This window comes from Argopecten irradians, chromosome 3 (genome assembly GCF_041381155.1).
Source record: "Argopecten irradians isolate NY chromosome 3, Ai_NY, whole genome shotgun sequence".
Classification (NCBI taxonomy): Eukaryota; Metazoa; Mollusca; class Bivalvia; order Pectinida; family Pectinidae; genus Argopecten; species Argopecten irradians.
In genome coordinates this window covers 37363298-37379665 of record NC_091136.1, presented here as the reverse complement: position 1 = coordinate 37379665, position 16368 = coordinate 37363298, and the positions used below count along the sequence as shown (strand labels likewise).

At 34.0% G+C, this 16368-nt stretch overlaps 2 protein-coding genes across 3 annotated transcripts in view; both read right to left on the bottom strand.

The window, feature by feature from the left end:
* The window catches only part of LOC138319662 (SCO-spondin-like), a 44550-nt gene extending 41464 nt beyond the window's left edge, over window positions 1-3086 (bottom strand). Inside the window, exons 1-5 of the mRNA XM_069262808.1 lie at window positions 2975-3086; window positions 2573-2740; window positions 2052-2248; window positions 829-991; window positions 540-603 (exon numbers count right to left, since the gene is read on the bottom strand). Coding sequence (XP_069118909.1) covers window positions 540-603; window positions 829-991; window positions 2052-2248; window positions 2573-2740; window positions 2975-3086 — 704 coding nt within the window. The remainder of the gene's footprint in view (window positions 1-539; window positions 604-828; window positions 992-2051; window positions 2249-2572; window positions 2741-2974) is intronic.
* A 1274-nt stretch (window positions 3087-4360) lies between these two features.
* LOC138318460 (uncharacterized) lies at window positions 4361-13928 on the bottom strand. Of its 2 annotated transcripts, XM_069260821.1 has the most exons (9): window positions 13828-13928; window positions 11425-11462; window positions 10724-11211; window positions 8283-8324; window positions 7658-7842; window positions 6158-6333; window positions 5377-5528; window positions 4741-4902; window positions 4361-4389 (listed from the first exon to the last, which is right to left on the bottom strand). In XM_069260821.1, exons 7-9 carry the CDS (start codon window positions 5512-5514, stop codon window positions 4369-4371), a joined length of 321 nt encoding a protein of 106 aa, XP_069116922.1. In that variant the 5' UTR covers window positions 5515-5528; window positions 6158-6333; window positions 7658-7842; window positions 8283-8324; window positions 10724-11211; window positions 11425-11462; window positions 13828-13928; the 3' UTR covers window positions 4361-4368. The 2 variants fall into 2 exon arrangements, with proteins under 2 accessions (XP_069116922.1, XP_069116921.1); XM_069260820.1 differs by having other exon boundaries at window positions 5377-6333.
* Between the last annotated feature and the right edge of the window lie 2440 nt (window positions 13929-16368).

Sequence of the window (16368 nt, the reverse complement as noted above, 5' to 3'; positions counted from 1 at the left end):
GGGTTGACGGCCAAAATCTTTCACGAAATTCTTTTTCTCCCATACTTAGTAAAAAATGATGATATTCCACTTGAATTCCAGGTTTTCATCGCGACATTATCGCATGAACGTCGTTATGCGTCAAAATTTATGACGTCATCTACAATGCCCGCCGCAGTCACGCCGCATCTATTGATGACCTCATGTTATTGTCTAGCGCGTGTGAGCTGTCTTACACCCCCCCCCCCCTGTGTAAGATAGAGATATCTTTTCCCTAGCAACTGCGGGATATCCCTGTGAAGTATGGGAGAAACTGTAATCCTTAAATAGTATCGTTTGTTTAAAAGTGAAATCCGTTTATAATCAATTTGATTATAAAAAAAAGTATTCCAGATTGCGTTTAAAAAATTGATGAAAATTGCATCGGATAAAAAGTAAATATAAAATATCTTATAAAATCCAACAACTGATTTTCATTCGAAACAGGACAGGGCTCGTACGAGCTGTTATCATTATTGTTCTTTGAAGTGTTAATTGTTCTTGTTCATTTGACTGTTTACCCATTCTTATATATAGCAGCAAACAGACACATGACCAGTAGGGTGACAGACGCCAGTACATGTTCTGAAACAGAGAGAAAGCCAGATTTTATACATATAGTTGTAACTATCATGTGCTAAACAGCTCGAAGTCATTATTTTATTTTCATATCACTCTTTTTATTCTATAAATGAGGTATTTATAAGAATATTTACATTTCCGTTTTCTCTTTCCAATATAACTTTACCAACGGCTTACGTAAACGCAAGAATACAATAAAAACCTTCAAGACACTTTTATTATCATTACCTGCACCAGATTCGCACATGGCCAGCAATTCCGAGTCACATCCGGCATATCCGGTCGTTTCGTCACTTCCGTCCTCACAGTCTTTGGAGCAGTCGCACTTCATACTTGTCATGATACAGGTCATTGCTCCTGATTCACACGTAAACCAGTTGGATTGACAAAGCTAAAAAAAAAAAACAATGTCATGTATGGGTAACACTAATGTTCCATTAATTATCAGGCTATATTAAAATGATGTAATAATACCAAACTCCTGACAGTAGGATGACAACATCCTAGCAATGTCAGAAAAGAGAGGATTTATTTTCCACAAAACGCAAAACATTTCAAAAGTATAAGAGTGAAAATGCATAGTGGTTTTTACAGAATTACGGAAATGTGATTTAGATGTTAGTGTAAAAAGGCAAAACATTTCAAAAATATATTAGTGAACATGCATAGTGATTTTTACTAAAGGAAATGTAAATTGTATTACCTTAATGAACAAGCATTATGAGTGAAGAAATACAAGTCCCTTTTCGGTCCCCGAAAGCTATCATTAATGTAACCTTAATCTTGATTTTACATTGATAAAATCCCAATTAGCCCCAAATCATTTGTAGCTGCAAGATGTAAAGATAAAACCACTTGAGAAAGAAACCACATGAGGCCACATTTTCTAAAAATAGCAATTGAGACCTTGACCTTTTTTCTGACAATAATGAAGCTCAAATAATCAAATATTCGAAATATTCTGATTTTTTTCTTTAAATGATTTTTTTTAAAAAGAGATGTCAGAATTCTAACTATGATTTTCTATAATAACAAAAAACAATTTTAGTAACAGTGACTTTTGTACATTATAATGAAAATGTAGTTGAGTTGTTTTACCCCAAATTAAATCCTAGCACGTTTTACCTTATAAACTAAAATTGCATGTTTTCAAAAATTCAATCAAAGTGTTTCATCAGGAAACCAAACCAAAAAAAAAAAAAACATATTTTAGTAAGTGACCAATATAGTAGATCTTTTATACAGAATTCAATCCCATGCTGTGAAACTATTATTGTATGAAGTTTCAATAAAAACTTCTCGTCTGCAAACCAACATCCGGACAGACAGGCAGACAGACAAACGGAAATTAACACTATAGTCCTCTCATGTTTTACCAGCAGCAGGGGACTAAAGATCTAATGTAAGGGTCAAAACTTTGGTAAGATTACAGTTGCTGTGTCTTCACAAACCTGTATATAAACGCCAGCTGCAGCCAAAGGGCACGCAATGGTATTACAGTCAGTGAATTCACTTGACACTCCAGAGCAGGGCAGTCCACCATTGGCCGGAAGTGGGTTATCACATGTCCTTGACCTCGAGTAGACGCCCGTGCCGCATGTCTTTGTACAGGCTCCATATGCTGACCACGCGCTCCATACTCCATCAACTGTAGTTATGTTGGAGTATACCGTATTATATTAAAGTTTTGAAAATCCAAATATTTGTTTAAAATGCACAAAATAGCATTCTTGATAAAACTGATTTAAGCCTTAGAGGGTTTAGTGAAAACAGCATTCAGTGATAAAGTTAAGATATATGTTTATTTTTACATCCTTCTTTATGGATAGTTTTGAATGAAAGATTAGTGAGAAGACCACTAAGATATAAAACAAATATAGTATACACAATACGATCTAATACGTCAGTGCATATCTTAATACTAGATCTAAAAATGATACGTCAAAATGTATCATAACCCTAAGAAACTCACTTGTGCATGACGCGGTATTACAGGAAGTAGTGTCTGAGGAACTGCCAGCACAAGCTGCTCCGGAACCCACAGGTGTTGGATTGTTACATGACCTTGTTCTTGTCTTGGTTCCACCTCCACAGGTCGCCGTACATGATTTCCACAATTCCCCAGTTTGAATATCCACCGTTTACTGTTAAATAATAATAGAAATACAATGATGTTTGAAGAAAGTAATACATTAAAATAACCCATTAAACATGTAATGAATTATAAAACATTTTAAAAGTTTGTTTGACAAGTAATCAATAAAGTCGTCCCGATACACCGATACATACCGATAACAATGATTAGAATTTTTCATGCATTTCTTATAATATGTGGTCACCTTTCATTTTCTAAGATTGAAAGTTGAGAACATACAGTTTTCGCAGTTGATTCCAAAGTAGTTTCCGGCGCATGCGCACTCGTATGTAGCTCCGAGATCAATGCAGGTGGCGCCATTTCTACCGCGATTTGGATTACACATGTCCATTGCTGTATAGATATGTGATCATATTTAGCTTTGAGATATAGTTATAGTGTAAATACATTGCATAATTGTATAAGGAAGTTTTAGTCATTTAAGTTCATTTTCATGAATTAAATAGGTCGAAACAAGGCCATGATTATTTATTGTTGATGACGTTATATAATGAGCCAAACGTTTAGTTACTGGAGTTATCAAATCAAATAATGTTTTTAACAATAAAACCGTGTAAAGGTTTTGTTCATCAATTATTTGATACTCACAAACCGATACTGCAAACACTTCAGCAATCACTTGATCTGCAGAAATAATAAAGATAAAGAGTTATTGAATCGGAATATCGATCCTATTTGTAATATTTTGCCATCTTTAATCCATTAAAAGTAAAGTAATTAAAGTCAGAAAAATAAGTTTTATTGGCTAAAAAGGCAAACATGTCATTTTCTCTATTTTTTTCCCTTCACAATAGAGATCTGAAGCAGTTAAAAACACTTAGCCACCGTCATGTAATGGATACAAGCCTGATGCGAATATTAAACCAATATCGGATACATTACGATTAACTACATTTTTTCATTACTTTTTTACCATTATAAGCGTGGGAAGTGTCATTGATAGTGTATAGGAAAAGTTTAACTAAATAGTATTTTGATAGTTTAGATCACTCGTTATTACAACCGACACATGGTACAATGTTTTTCTTTTGTTTTTACTTCATATGTTTTAACAATGTAAAAAAAATCTCAAAAAATCTATTGAAATAATTACTGCAATATATTCTCTAGTCTAATACCTGCATTCTCAATCTATCTATCGACAGATTGAATGAGTTTTGTAATCTTACTTACTATACTTCTGTATAATATGTCTCCGCTATCTATCCACGCTTTACTTTCTAACTACTTACTTAAACAATCATATACATATATTGTAATTTTACTCCATATTTTCCTGTTCGATAGTCATGCGGCAAACCCGAAAAAAGCAACGAGTTGGTTCTACATCTTTATTAAGTAGTGTAATTTCGTTGTCTTCAGTCAAGATATTTAATTCTCTATTTGCATATTACATAGTTATCTGCCCTTGTGGGAAGATATTGATATAGACATCATGTGTTTAGCAGCGAAACGTCTCGCACACAAAATAATGACGTCACTATGGATAGCTACCCACAAAGGTGGTAACTCTGTAATTATGAAAAAGCGGAAAACTCGCTGTTCGAGTATTCATATCCTGCTGTGTCACTGTATAAGAAGTATGGTTTGATACTACTATAGTTCTGTAGAAATTACGTCCATAGGGCTGATGGCTAAACAAAAACATATAGATCTACTATTTTCAAAATTGAAATATAATTGGTGTATTATTGCATTATTAATGCACACAAGAATACAGCTTTTTTGCGCGGTTTATATGTTTTGCTATTTCTGTTGCAAAACACGTAAGCGGAGTTTTACTTGTACGTGTTACGAAAACTGAATAAAATCATCCTCTCTTATTATTTCGGACGATATTAATAAATCCTATTCAAGTTTAAAATTTTATTTTTACGAAGTTTACTATAATCGCGAAATCGCAAGAAAGTTGGTAAACAAGATCTTTTGAAACCGACATAATATCACATTCCTGATAATATATTATTTAATCATCATTAACTTACCCGTCTTATAGCATCATAGTTTGTGGTTGATGTAGGACTGAGATCATTCCAAGACGAGTACAGAACACGGGCTTTGGAAAACCAGCTGTTCTTATCGGCACCGTGGGCATCAAATACCGCAAAGGCTTTCTCTTTACCACCGGTAATAAATGATACACGAACCTGTCGTAAACAATAACAGTTCATTATCATCGTCTTCAATCAATTAGTGATTTCGCCTGTGTAAAGGTTTTCGCGTATGTCACTAGTGTCAACTAGAGAGTTTTCCATCGGCTGTACATCATTATGATGTCATGACAAATAAAATAAAGTGACGTCAGGAAAAATGGCAGGACATCTGGATTTCGCGGACAGCGTGTCATGATAGCGGCATCCTTTGGATTTTCCCTATACATTTAGAGTTTCTTCGAAATGTAGGTTGCTGTAGTATGTGATAAAATTTATTTTAAATGTGTGTTCTTTTCATACAGTATGTTTTATGAATTTTAGTTTTGCTATTATTATCATTAGCATTCCTATTATTATCATTAGTTTATCATTACTTATTACATACGTCCTATAATTTGTTCTAAAACATTTATTTGTAATAGGTTGTTGACATACAGCACTAATGTAGTAGTCGGACCAGTTACCTACGATTGAAGACTTGTAGGCCTTAGTTCCTGCCGCTATTGACATGGCGTTAGCGTCCCCTTCGTTGACTGTGTAGGTGCCTTTCCACAGGTCCCGAACGTCACCGGCTCCACCAACTCCCTGTCCGTGAGCCAGCTTCATCACCGGAGTCCAGCCTTTAACGGTACAATAAATGATAGTAGAAAGTGGTCAAGTCAAACTTTTGTTGGGTTAAAATAAGAAAATTCAAGCAAATTAAAAATTTAAATCACGTTATGTAAAATCACGGTTTTCGAGCATTTGAAATAGAGAAGGATTTGAGATATACTTATTGCAATAATATACCAACATTTGCCATCAATTAGATCATTTATTACCGATAAAGCTGTCCATGTATATGTATATAAACGAAAACACTAAATTTTTATCTGTGATGAATATGCCCATCGCCTCTGCTGCCGGGAAGCCTACGCTGTTCCAATTACCTCCTATGGAACAATATCATGAATAGGCATTTGGTAAGTAAAGTTTTTATATGTAAATCAAGTTGTCGTAGCATTATCTGTGAAGATAATTTTGTTTCATTTATTGAATTAGATTTTTTGTTGTTAGAGTGCTCTTTTAACAAGGAAACTTGGAAACAAGGAAAACAAATAATTTCAAACAATGACATCCACCATTTTCTTTTTAATTAATGATTAACAAATCGTAATGAAAATAACAACAAAATTTACATCAGTGCATCGTTTCAGCAACGTGTTTAATTGAGCCATGACGACGACGGTTGTTTCTTTGATACTCATACCTTAATGAGCCTTGGCGACCGTTGTTCCAGCGCTGTAGAAGGAAATACGGTCGTGTTCTCACGTTTTGATCCCATGAACAGGGGACGCCACCACCCTGGTTACCAAGAATCTGCATCCAGATTTCGTCATTGGGACAACCGTCATGTGGTGTATGGAGAACTTACGGCTGTTGTCTCTGTAATTGGAATTGGTATGGAATTAGTATATAATAAATAAATAGTTGATGAAAATATTTCAACAGAATAGGTAAATGAAATAAATAAGTAAATTGATAAAAACCAAATACATTAATAAATATGTTTATAATCAAACCTAATATAAGAACATGTTTCATACTTTTCGTAAGAATATCTATGCCTTTTTTCACGGAGTGGTGGCGCCCCTTTTCCTGTTCCTGGGATCAAAACGTGAGAACATTTTGTTGTTATTTTCATTACGAAATAATTTGTCATTCTTGGTAAAATTGTGTTTGTTTAATATGTCATAATTACTAAACACAACGTATCATATGTACTATGTGTTGTTGATCCAAAGGTAGAATTTGACAATTTCTACAGTGATTATGTCAGCATATCTAACCGACTAACACTTCGTCATAGAAACGTCCTTTTTTGGGGACGTGGATGTGGCGCGGTGGTAGAAGCCGTAGATATGTTTGGCTAGGCGATTGGGTGACGTAGATCGTGAGTTCGAGGCCCGGATAGGGCACGAGTCAATAAATTGTCATCCTTTGTTAAATTTTGTTTCTTTGATATGCCTTTTTTCATTAACATTAAGCATTGAACTGTCTTCTTATGGAATCTATGGTCTACATAGATGCCACAGCTTTGCAGACAATCTTCATAATGCGGGCTAGCGCAATATGAGATTATTTTCTGAAAGCTCTGGCATCTATATAGACCATGGATTCCATAGGATGATAGATTAATAAATTATATTTACATTATTAACTCATTTTGGGTGCCTAACATTGTTTGAATAAGACCGTGAAAACCGTTTATCAACGACGATTTAATTCACTAGATGGAACAGCCATTATGATGGTGATAAGTTGACGTTACCATCTCAACATTAGAGACGTCATAATGGTGACGATTTGGATGTCAATTATACCGTCACAGACTTCATTTGCCTTGGTTAGTTTATATAGTAGAAGTGACAAGTGAATGTAAATATATATTTTAAAATTGCAATAATTTAACCGTCGATTGAACAGGCGACCTTAGTCTTGGTTTGGATGTCGGTGTACTTAGAGTAGATGATGTTGGCATTTGAAAACCATGACTTTTTGCCAGATTCTCGTCCGTTGAACACAGTGTAGGCCACTTCGTTACCACCGGTAAAGTAGGAGTAACGGACCTTCAACAGGGACGAACGTATCCATATTATTATTCAAAAACAAGATAACAAAAGTTAAAATAAATTAGACCTTTTAAAAACCAGGGTTTGCTTCATTAGCTTTTCAGTTTGAAATCATAATAGAGTAAAACATGTCTCACTTGATCGACAAGCTATGCAGACCAGTTCTCCACCAAGGATGATTTGTAGGTTTTGCTTGGTGCCTTGGTAACGGTGATGGCATTGACGTCATTTCCGTTTTCGGTGTTAGAACTATCCCATAATTCCAACAGTGATCCAGCTGCTGTCTCTACCCCGTCGACACCTTTGAACACCATTTTCCATTCTATAAAGAATAGGAATACAATGTATTATATTGTTTAAACTTCTTTGTTTAATATATGTACTTCACACGTATAGGCCTTTCCTAAGATACAAGATATGTTTTGAGCGGAACAATGTATAGTTAAAAGTAATTATTAACGTACTATATCAACCGGTGATTTTTCTCCGGGTACCTCGGCTTTCCTCCACCACCAAACCTGGCACGTCTTTCCATGATCATGGCTGTTAATCGGGCCAAAACCCAAAACCCAAACATCATTTAAGGCGAAGGTTCAAATTACCTGTGTCTTCCATTGCTTTCAGATTTACCTAGACTACGAGATAGTCCATGGGTGGATGTAACGTCAGTGATAGTAACCCCTGGAATATTGAGGATGCATTCTCAGATACCTCGGTTATTTCTCAATACAGAATAACAGATACTGACGAAAAAGTACTCACCGAGAACGAATATGGCAAAAGAATCGCCTGTCTGTCTGTTTCCTGAAATTTGAAATGATATTTTCGAAAATGAAAGCTATTAATTACTTATCAATGTGTCTTTTGAGAAATTTGAATATCTTCCCAGGTGTTATTGTGTAATGAAAGACTTTTTAGGGTATTTAATGTGTTTTTTTAAACATCCATTATAATTTTTGAGACCTGATTATATTTCAACTTTGGAATTCATTTTATAAAAATATGTTACAAGTGAAAATTAAGCCCGTCGTTTAGTGTATTATTTAAAAAGTTATTATGACAGCTAGCTGATGTAGGTAAGTTGATGTAAGTGGTGTCCCCAGAGTACATGACCTTGGGGTTGCCAGATGCAGGATCCAAGTTACTGCAGCCAATATATGAATTGTTGTCTTTAAGTATAAATCCGAAGTCATTGTTACAGCCGGCGTAACTTCTATTGATGAAAAACGTACGAGCACCCCTAGTGTCGCCTCTGAAATATTATCGTTTTATATTTCAGTTTAAATATTTTTAGAGTTCGTTAATGATGTTAAAAGATAAACTTAACAAATTAAATGATTATGAAATTTAAAAATCAACAGCATATATGAAGATGACAAATTTCATATACATGTTTAGGTATATGCACAACGGGAAAGTTAACGGTTATCAAGATATTAAAAGCTAATTTACCAAGAATGGATATTGAATGATCTGTCAATAGAATGTCTATTCAAGTAGGAAGAATTAATCGATCTTTTCAAACAAAGTATCCGTATAAAATAAAGAATTTCCACCCTGTCATCAAAGTACTCTATCGAGTTGGTTGATTATATCAACACAATGAAATCATTTTAGCATTTAAATATGATACAACTGACCAAAAGTACATGACATTGTAGAACATTAAAAAAAAACATTTTATTAGGAAAATTCCATATTTTTTAATTGTGATTTGTAAATAACGTCATAAAGCGTTATCTCATTAAAATCGAGGTTACAATGAACCCTCGTGACTTTACGGGATATTACAATAGTTAAATTTGTTGCCTTTGAGATCGTTCCACGAAGAATGAACAATCTTGTTACAATCCATGAAGGTAGTCTTTGATTTGCCGAAGGCATCAAAGACAATGTAAGCCTTCTCGATACCATTTTTGAAGGCAGACAGTTTAACCTGTTAATCAGAAAGATAAAATCAGAATTAATAGTTTAAATTCATCCTTAGTTTTGAGGTACCTTTAAATCTCATTTGAAGATTTTAAATTAATCTATAATAATAATAATTGTGGTATCGATTTTTCTTGACATTATACAAATTTCTATATACAAGTATTGGATTTAACGATAGTTTGAATCAGCGAACCTCGAAGAAGCCTTTATTACTTATGCACTATTAATGTGAAATTGGTATTAATAAGATCCCTAACAATCTGATTAGCGCGCTATAAAACCTTATATATGTATTGTACTCTTGTTATGAAACCATATTCGTAAAATGTGCAAGTTGTTATAGATGTAGGTCTAGGCTATACTTAGTTTAGTAGTATTATTATAAGACGATTATAATAAACGATACAGGTTGATCATTTAATGCTATGCTACAATTATTATGACATGACATACAAAACGTAATGTTTATCTATGTGTGTGTGAGGGATGGTGAGAGTGTTTGTGAGTGTGTGGTAGTGTGGGTGTGTGTGTGTACAACAATATTCTAGTGAAAAAGTGTTTGATTGAGTTGCCTCAATTATTGGAATGGTGTGTGTATTCGGGATACCTCGAGTATCTCTGTAGTTGACAAATATCGCCAGTGGACCAGTTGACACGTGTTTTATGCACTTTATATTGACTAACTGACAATGACTTTGTATGACTCTAGATGGTCATGCATGTGTATTTGCCAAAAGCCACGGTTCCTAGCAAGTTTACATAATGTTTTAACATTTAAAAAAGACAATCCTTATCTATGAATGTTGTACCCCTACTACTTATTGATTGTTGTAGTCTTGCGCAATAGGCCTATGTAGGCTTAAAATCATACGACTTACATAGTTTCCATCATCATCACCTCACCCCAACTTGTTGGCTGTAAGTCGAAACCCACGTGGAATTTTTTTCCAAAGATATATTTAAAATAGTTATGTGTAATGAAATAAATTGAACTGAATATCAATGTCCAGACAACTATTTGAATTACTTATATAAAAATGTTCAGCCAAAATGGAGAAAACGTGTCTTGTTTGCCATCGGTCATATCATAAGATTATTACTACGGGGGAAATGAAACAGCCGTCATTTCACGATCTATTTCAAAATAACGAAAATTATCACATGTCTTAATGAATGCTTGATATTCGAATAATATTCAAGATGTTAAAATTATTCCCGGTAATGGTTGATTCTGTAAACATTGAAATAACAAATAAAATCAACACACGCACCACCAAGCGTTAATTTCTTGTGTGTCAAGTTACTAAGATTGAATGATCTCCCTTCCGCCTTTCGTTTTTTGAACGCTGTTGTCTTTCATCAAATGAATCAGACGATATGCGAATCGGTACTATTCATCCTAGAATTAAGCCGATATCATACAGCTCCTCTGACTAATACCATACTGTTGAGGTCAAATTTACTGAAATTCGCTAGTTTTAAGCTAAACATTGCCGCACATGAAATTACACGATCACTGATAACTGTAAATAGTTACTATCATTTTTGCTTGGTAATAATTTACATACATGTGAGACGACTGTTTTGGTGCCCCAGTCGTTAGAAATGCTTCCTTTGTAGACTTAACCACTGGAGCTGAAGTCATTCGCAGCTGCAATGTCGTTCTCGTTCAACATGTTTCCCGAATTCCATAGGTCCTCTATACTGTTGTATCCGGGAGCCAGGACACCAGTCGGGACTTTCAACACTAACGTCCAGGCTATTTAAATTTAAAAAGATGTTCAAATCCTGATACTGCATTAAGAAGCAATGTCAATGTCATGCCGAAAGGTATCCTGTTCGTAAGAGCACATTGCCCTGACAGTGCGTACCTATGAATACCAATGCTATCATTTAACGCAAGATTAGTGTGATAACACAGGCAGACATGTTTGTGTGCCATAAGTAGAAAATAGTGATAGTAAATACTTACGTCCATTTCCAATATCCCTTTCGTAAGCGGTTGTTGTACTGAAAAACAATAGTCCTTATAGCAGTATATGGAGTCGAGAGTAGCAATCATGTAATGTAAAACGGCCATCATTATCACCCTCATCTGAAACATTAGTAGCGGCAGTGCTGTCGCCGTAAGTACACAATTCCTAACTCAGCTTAACTTTTTATCTTGCTGTCGAATCCCATATTTAATTTAATTTGATTTATTTCTCGAATTCTTACCTTGTTGGCTAATCCCGTATTTTACCCAAGCTAAACCTTCTATTTGATTTATTTCTCGAATTATTACCGTGTTGGATAATCCCGTATTTTACCCAAGCAAAACCTTCTATTTGATTTATTTCTCGAATTTTTACCTTGTTGGCTTATCCCGTATTTTACCCAAGTTAAAGCTTCTATTTGATTTATTTCTCGAATTCTTACCTTGTTGGCTAATCCCGTATTTAACACAAGTTAAATCTTCTATTTGATTTATTTCTCGAATTCTTACCTTGTTGGCTAATCCCGTATTTTACCCAAACTAAACCTTCTATTTGTTTTATTTCTCGAATTCTTACCTTGTTGGCTAATCCCGTATTTTACCCAAACTAAACCTTCTATTTGTTTTATTTCTCGAATTCTTATCTTTTTTGCTAATCCCGTATTTTACCCAAGCTAAACCTTCTATTTGTTTTATTTCTCGAATTCTTACCTTGTTGGCTAATCCCGTATTTTACCCAAAATAACCTTCTATTTGTTATATATATCGAATTCTTACCTTGTTGGCTAATCCCGTATTTTACCTAAACTAAACCTTCTATTTATTTTATTTCTTGAATTCTTACCTTGTCTGCTAATCCCGTATTTAACCCAAACTAAACCTTCTATTTGTTTTATATCTCGAATTCTTACCTTGTTGGCTAATCCCGTATTTTACCCAAACTAAACCTTCTATTTGTTTTATTTCTCGAATTCTTACCTTGTTGGCTAATCATATATTTACCCAAGACAAAATATGTATTGTTCTGTTTCCGCTTCTGCAATTCTATGATTGTACGTATAAATGCATATTTTGATTTGTCTGTTTTCTGCTAATAATGGGGCAGGAGAATTGTTTTTATAATGCTGCAACATTGTTTTAACAATATGTTCATAACGTTATCAGAAAAATATTTTGTAAATATATTGTAAGTTTTAGAATTAGGTCACGAACAAAGCAAATTACAATGTTCATTCATTTTATATTTTGTATTAATATTTATTTGAGGATACAGCAAACAAATTATGCAAATGTTTTGTTTCGGTCATTATTTTACGACACGGAGTGAAAATGTGTAGAAATGTCATCCGGTTTTGTGTATTGTGTACTAAATACCATCAGATAAAAAGATACAAATCCTAAAGCCAGTGACCCTATGGTGGCGTCACGATATATACATGTACGTAAAAATTACAAATTGGTTTCCATCGTAATATTGATCAAACTTTCACATTTAAGTTGAATTAAATTGAATGAACTACATTCATACATAAGAAAATCTGAAAGATTTCTCTCAATTTTACATCTTTTAGTTTCATCATTGTTTTTATTAATCTTAAAGTTATATGTGCCGTAGTTGTCATACTCACGAAGAAAGAAGAACTTTAAACCTGTTGTTCACCACCAAGAGATACCAGCATTTTCAGAATTATTATACTTACAATGGATAGGTTTTATTTTACAAGTTCAGATAAGAGTTGAAAATTATATTTACAGCTACCACGGAGTGTAATGAGTATACGGTCAGCCCAAGAAGCCAAGTTGTGGTCTACAATTTCATTTCACATTTTTATAGTATTTTTTAGTAATCGTGGAAAGATTTCTGCAGGCATGCATCGATCTAAACACAGATCATTTTTGGCCCAGTTATGGCACATATAACTTTAAAGGGTTTTCTTTTATTACAATCCCTATTGTATTGGCCTTTCACTCGCAACATTTTCTGGTGTTTATCATTCAATCTTACGGTTCTACCGAATGTAGTAATGAATGAAAATAGTGTTCACGATACCCAAATGTACCGAGTCTAAAATCATTCCGTGTGACGTGTCGCTAAATAACACTAGCATTAAATAACTCTTTTGTCTGGTCTGCATATCATCATTTATATATGCTATAAGAAATAAGCTATTCGGCACCATTCGTCTTTTTAAAGGAATTTGGCACTTTTTGTTTTAGAAATATAATAACAGGTTGTTATGAATTGGTTGATAGAGGGAGAAAAATAAAAATAAAAATGTTTCAGAAAATTATGTTTTACTTCTACGAAAATGAGTGCATCATCAAAATATACATGTAGTTTCTATACTTTTGATCATGCATTCGGTCAAATATTAAATTCATGCCAATGAATATGCTTACCATCTTGTCAAATGCTTCATTCAGGTCTCTCCCATGGTGCATGAGCTTGTGTTAACCCTGACATCTACTAATAAGCTGTAACGTTATACATACAAATATCCTTTATTCATTTCTGATTATAACAATGGACAATTATTATACATAGGCAAAGATTAAGTGTGTACCCTATCATAAGTCATACATGTAATTATGCGTTCAAGTATCGTTTATATCTTCTAGTGTCGCATATTTCAGTTCAGTGTCCGGATGTATCCTAATAGAGATTCGCTATTGACATGTATCCCATAACTATGCATGTATCACAATGGAAAACCCATGTGATAAATTTCATAGCAGTTGGTTATCGTTTATCTTTACACACCCCAGTGTGTAAACACCTACGGCGCCTCTGATTGGTCAACTCCAACATCTCTTGATTCCGATTGGTTCTCAAATTTGGGCTACTTTTCACAGCGCGTTTTCTTTTAAATATCATTGTATTTACTGTTTAACAGGTAGTTGCTTATTCAAAGTATTAAACAATAGAATATTGGCTCTCTATTTATGCACTATATTTTATGAAGGGAAGTTATCACTACGCATAGTATGGTGGTAAGTTTCCCTGAATGAAGACGAGAAAATGGTCACCACGGTATAAATATAGAGTTAAAGTTATGGGATAGATAAGTTCCCCAACGCGTGACTGTTGTTTATCATGTTTATCTAAACTCTCGTTAGTTAATCTTCAAATTTTTAAAAGACACTCGCTAAAACTCGTGTGTTTGAAAATTAATTAACTCGGGTTTGATAAACATGATAAACAACAGTCACTTGTTGAGGAACCTCTATATACAGTAAAATATCAAAGTCAGTACTATAAACCAAACGATTTTGGCGTTAAATGAAAATTCACGTTTTTGTATGTAATTAAAATTCGCTCAGTGAAATATTTAAAGTTTTGACAACGACTACATATCAATTAGCCGTGAGAATGTCATTAAATATAAAGCCCGAAACTGAGTCGCCGCAAAAATAAGTTGGTTGATATTTGTCTGATTAAAATAAGGAAGGTTTAACTTTAAGGTTTTTATCAATACATTCAGTTATGTTTATCATTGTGTAATGAAAAGTTATAAAGACTTTTTTGATAAATATTATCAAGTAACCTTCAGATATTATTTTCGTTAGCATTGTACCGTAGTCAGTTAGTAACTGCCCTATGACATATTGTATTTAGATCAGTTTTTCAAAAAAAATGTATGTGAATGCTTAAAAGAGATACAATCGCCTTATTTATCGAAGCTGTTTTTACATTTGCCTGCTGCCTCTATTGCATGATTGTAAGAGGCGACTAAATTTAGGATATTCTCTTTTTCCTTTCTTCCTACTTTCTCCTGACGTCTACCACAGTTTTGGCCTTCAGCTGAGGGCATGTCCCCGTGAATAACGTTCTGGGTTAGAACTATCTCCTGGTCGGAAAACACCATATAGTCTTTTTAAGTGGTAGTTTCTGCTCCTGGTTAGCGCTCAGCATTAAGGGAGTGGGACAAGTGGTTTGCATGTTGTCAGTTTAATGTAACCGGGTGGGTTTGGCGGCGTGCTTTAGTGAGAGAGCACAAAAAAAGACAAGATTTACACTATTACATTTGCTTTGCGTAAGAGACTGTGGTATGAATATGTTGTGTCTTCTTGTATAGTGAAACCCTTGCCCTTTTTACAATGCCATGTCATTGAAGCATGCCGCCGAAGACATCAAACAACACACCCACCCTGTAAAGAGGAGTTTATAAATCTTTTCAGTCATCTGATGATTACCCCTACATTGTAGTTCAGAGTAATTCTACAGTGTAGTATGTTATCCTAAATGGTTTAAGTTACAGTACACATTTGTGTGTAGATACATGAAATGAAGTAGAAACACTTTATTGATAGCTGTGACATGGCGACATATTCACCGAAGATCTTAATTGGCGGGTGACCAGAAATTAAATGTTATTTCCCTACCTTTTAAGTACATCAATTGTGAACTTAGTTAGTTTAAATCAATTTTATTGTAACAAAATACAAATGGATTGGGGAAAAAGTTATTACAACTTACTGACGTCCTTTCCGAACAAATAAATATATAATTACAATGATATTTTGTCACGTGATAGCTTAAATATGTCTATATATGTTTACTTTATATATCAAAACAAAACAAAAGTTAGAGAAGAAAATCACAGAGAAATGGGGATTCCAGTGCCTTTTTAGTTCCTACCGTTCAAATGCCAGGGATGTATGTATACTATTTCGAAATAACTTTGAATTCAAAATACATGAATCACAAAAAGGTAATCAGGGTAACTTGATAGCAGTTGATTTAACTAATGAAAAGAATAGATTTACTCTTATAAATAGATATGGTCCAAATAATGATGACCCTACTTTTTTTAACTCCTTACAAGAAATTCTAAACAAATTCAATATTCCTCACACTATTATTTGTGGTGATTTTAACCTCATTTTAAACCCAGATATCGATTCTTCAAATTATATACATCTAAATAACCCTAGAGCACG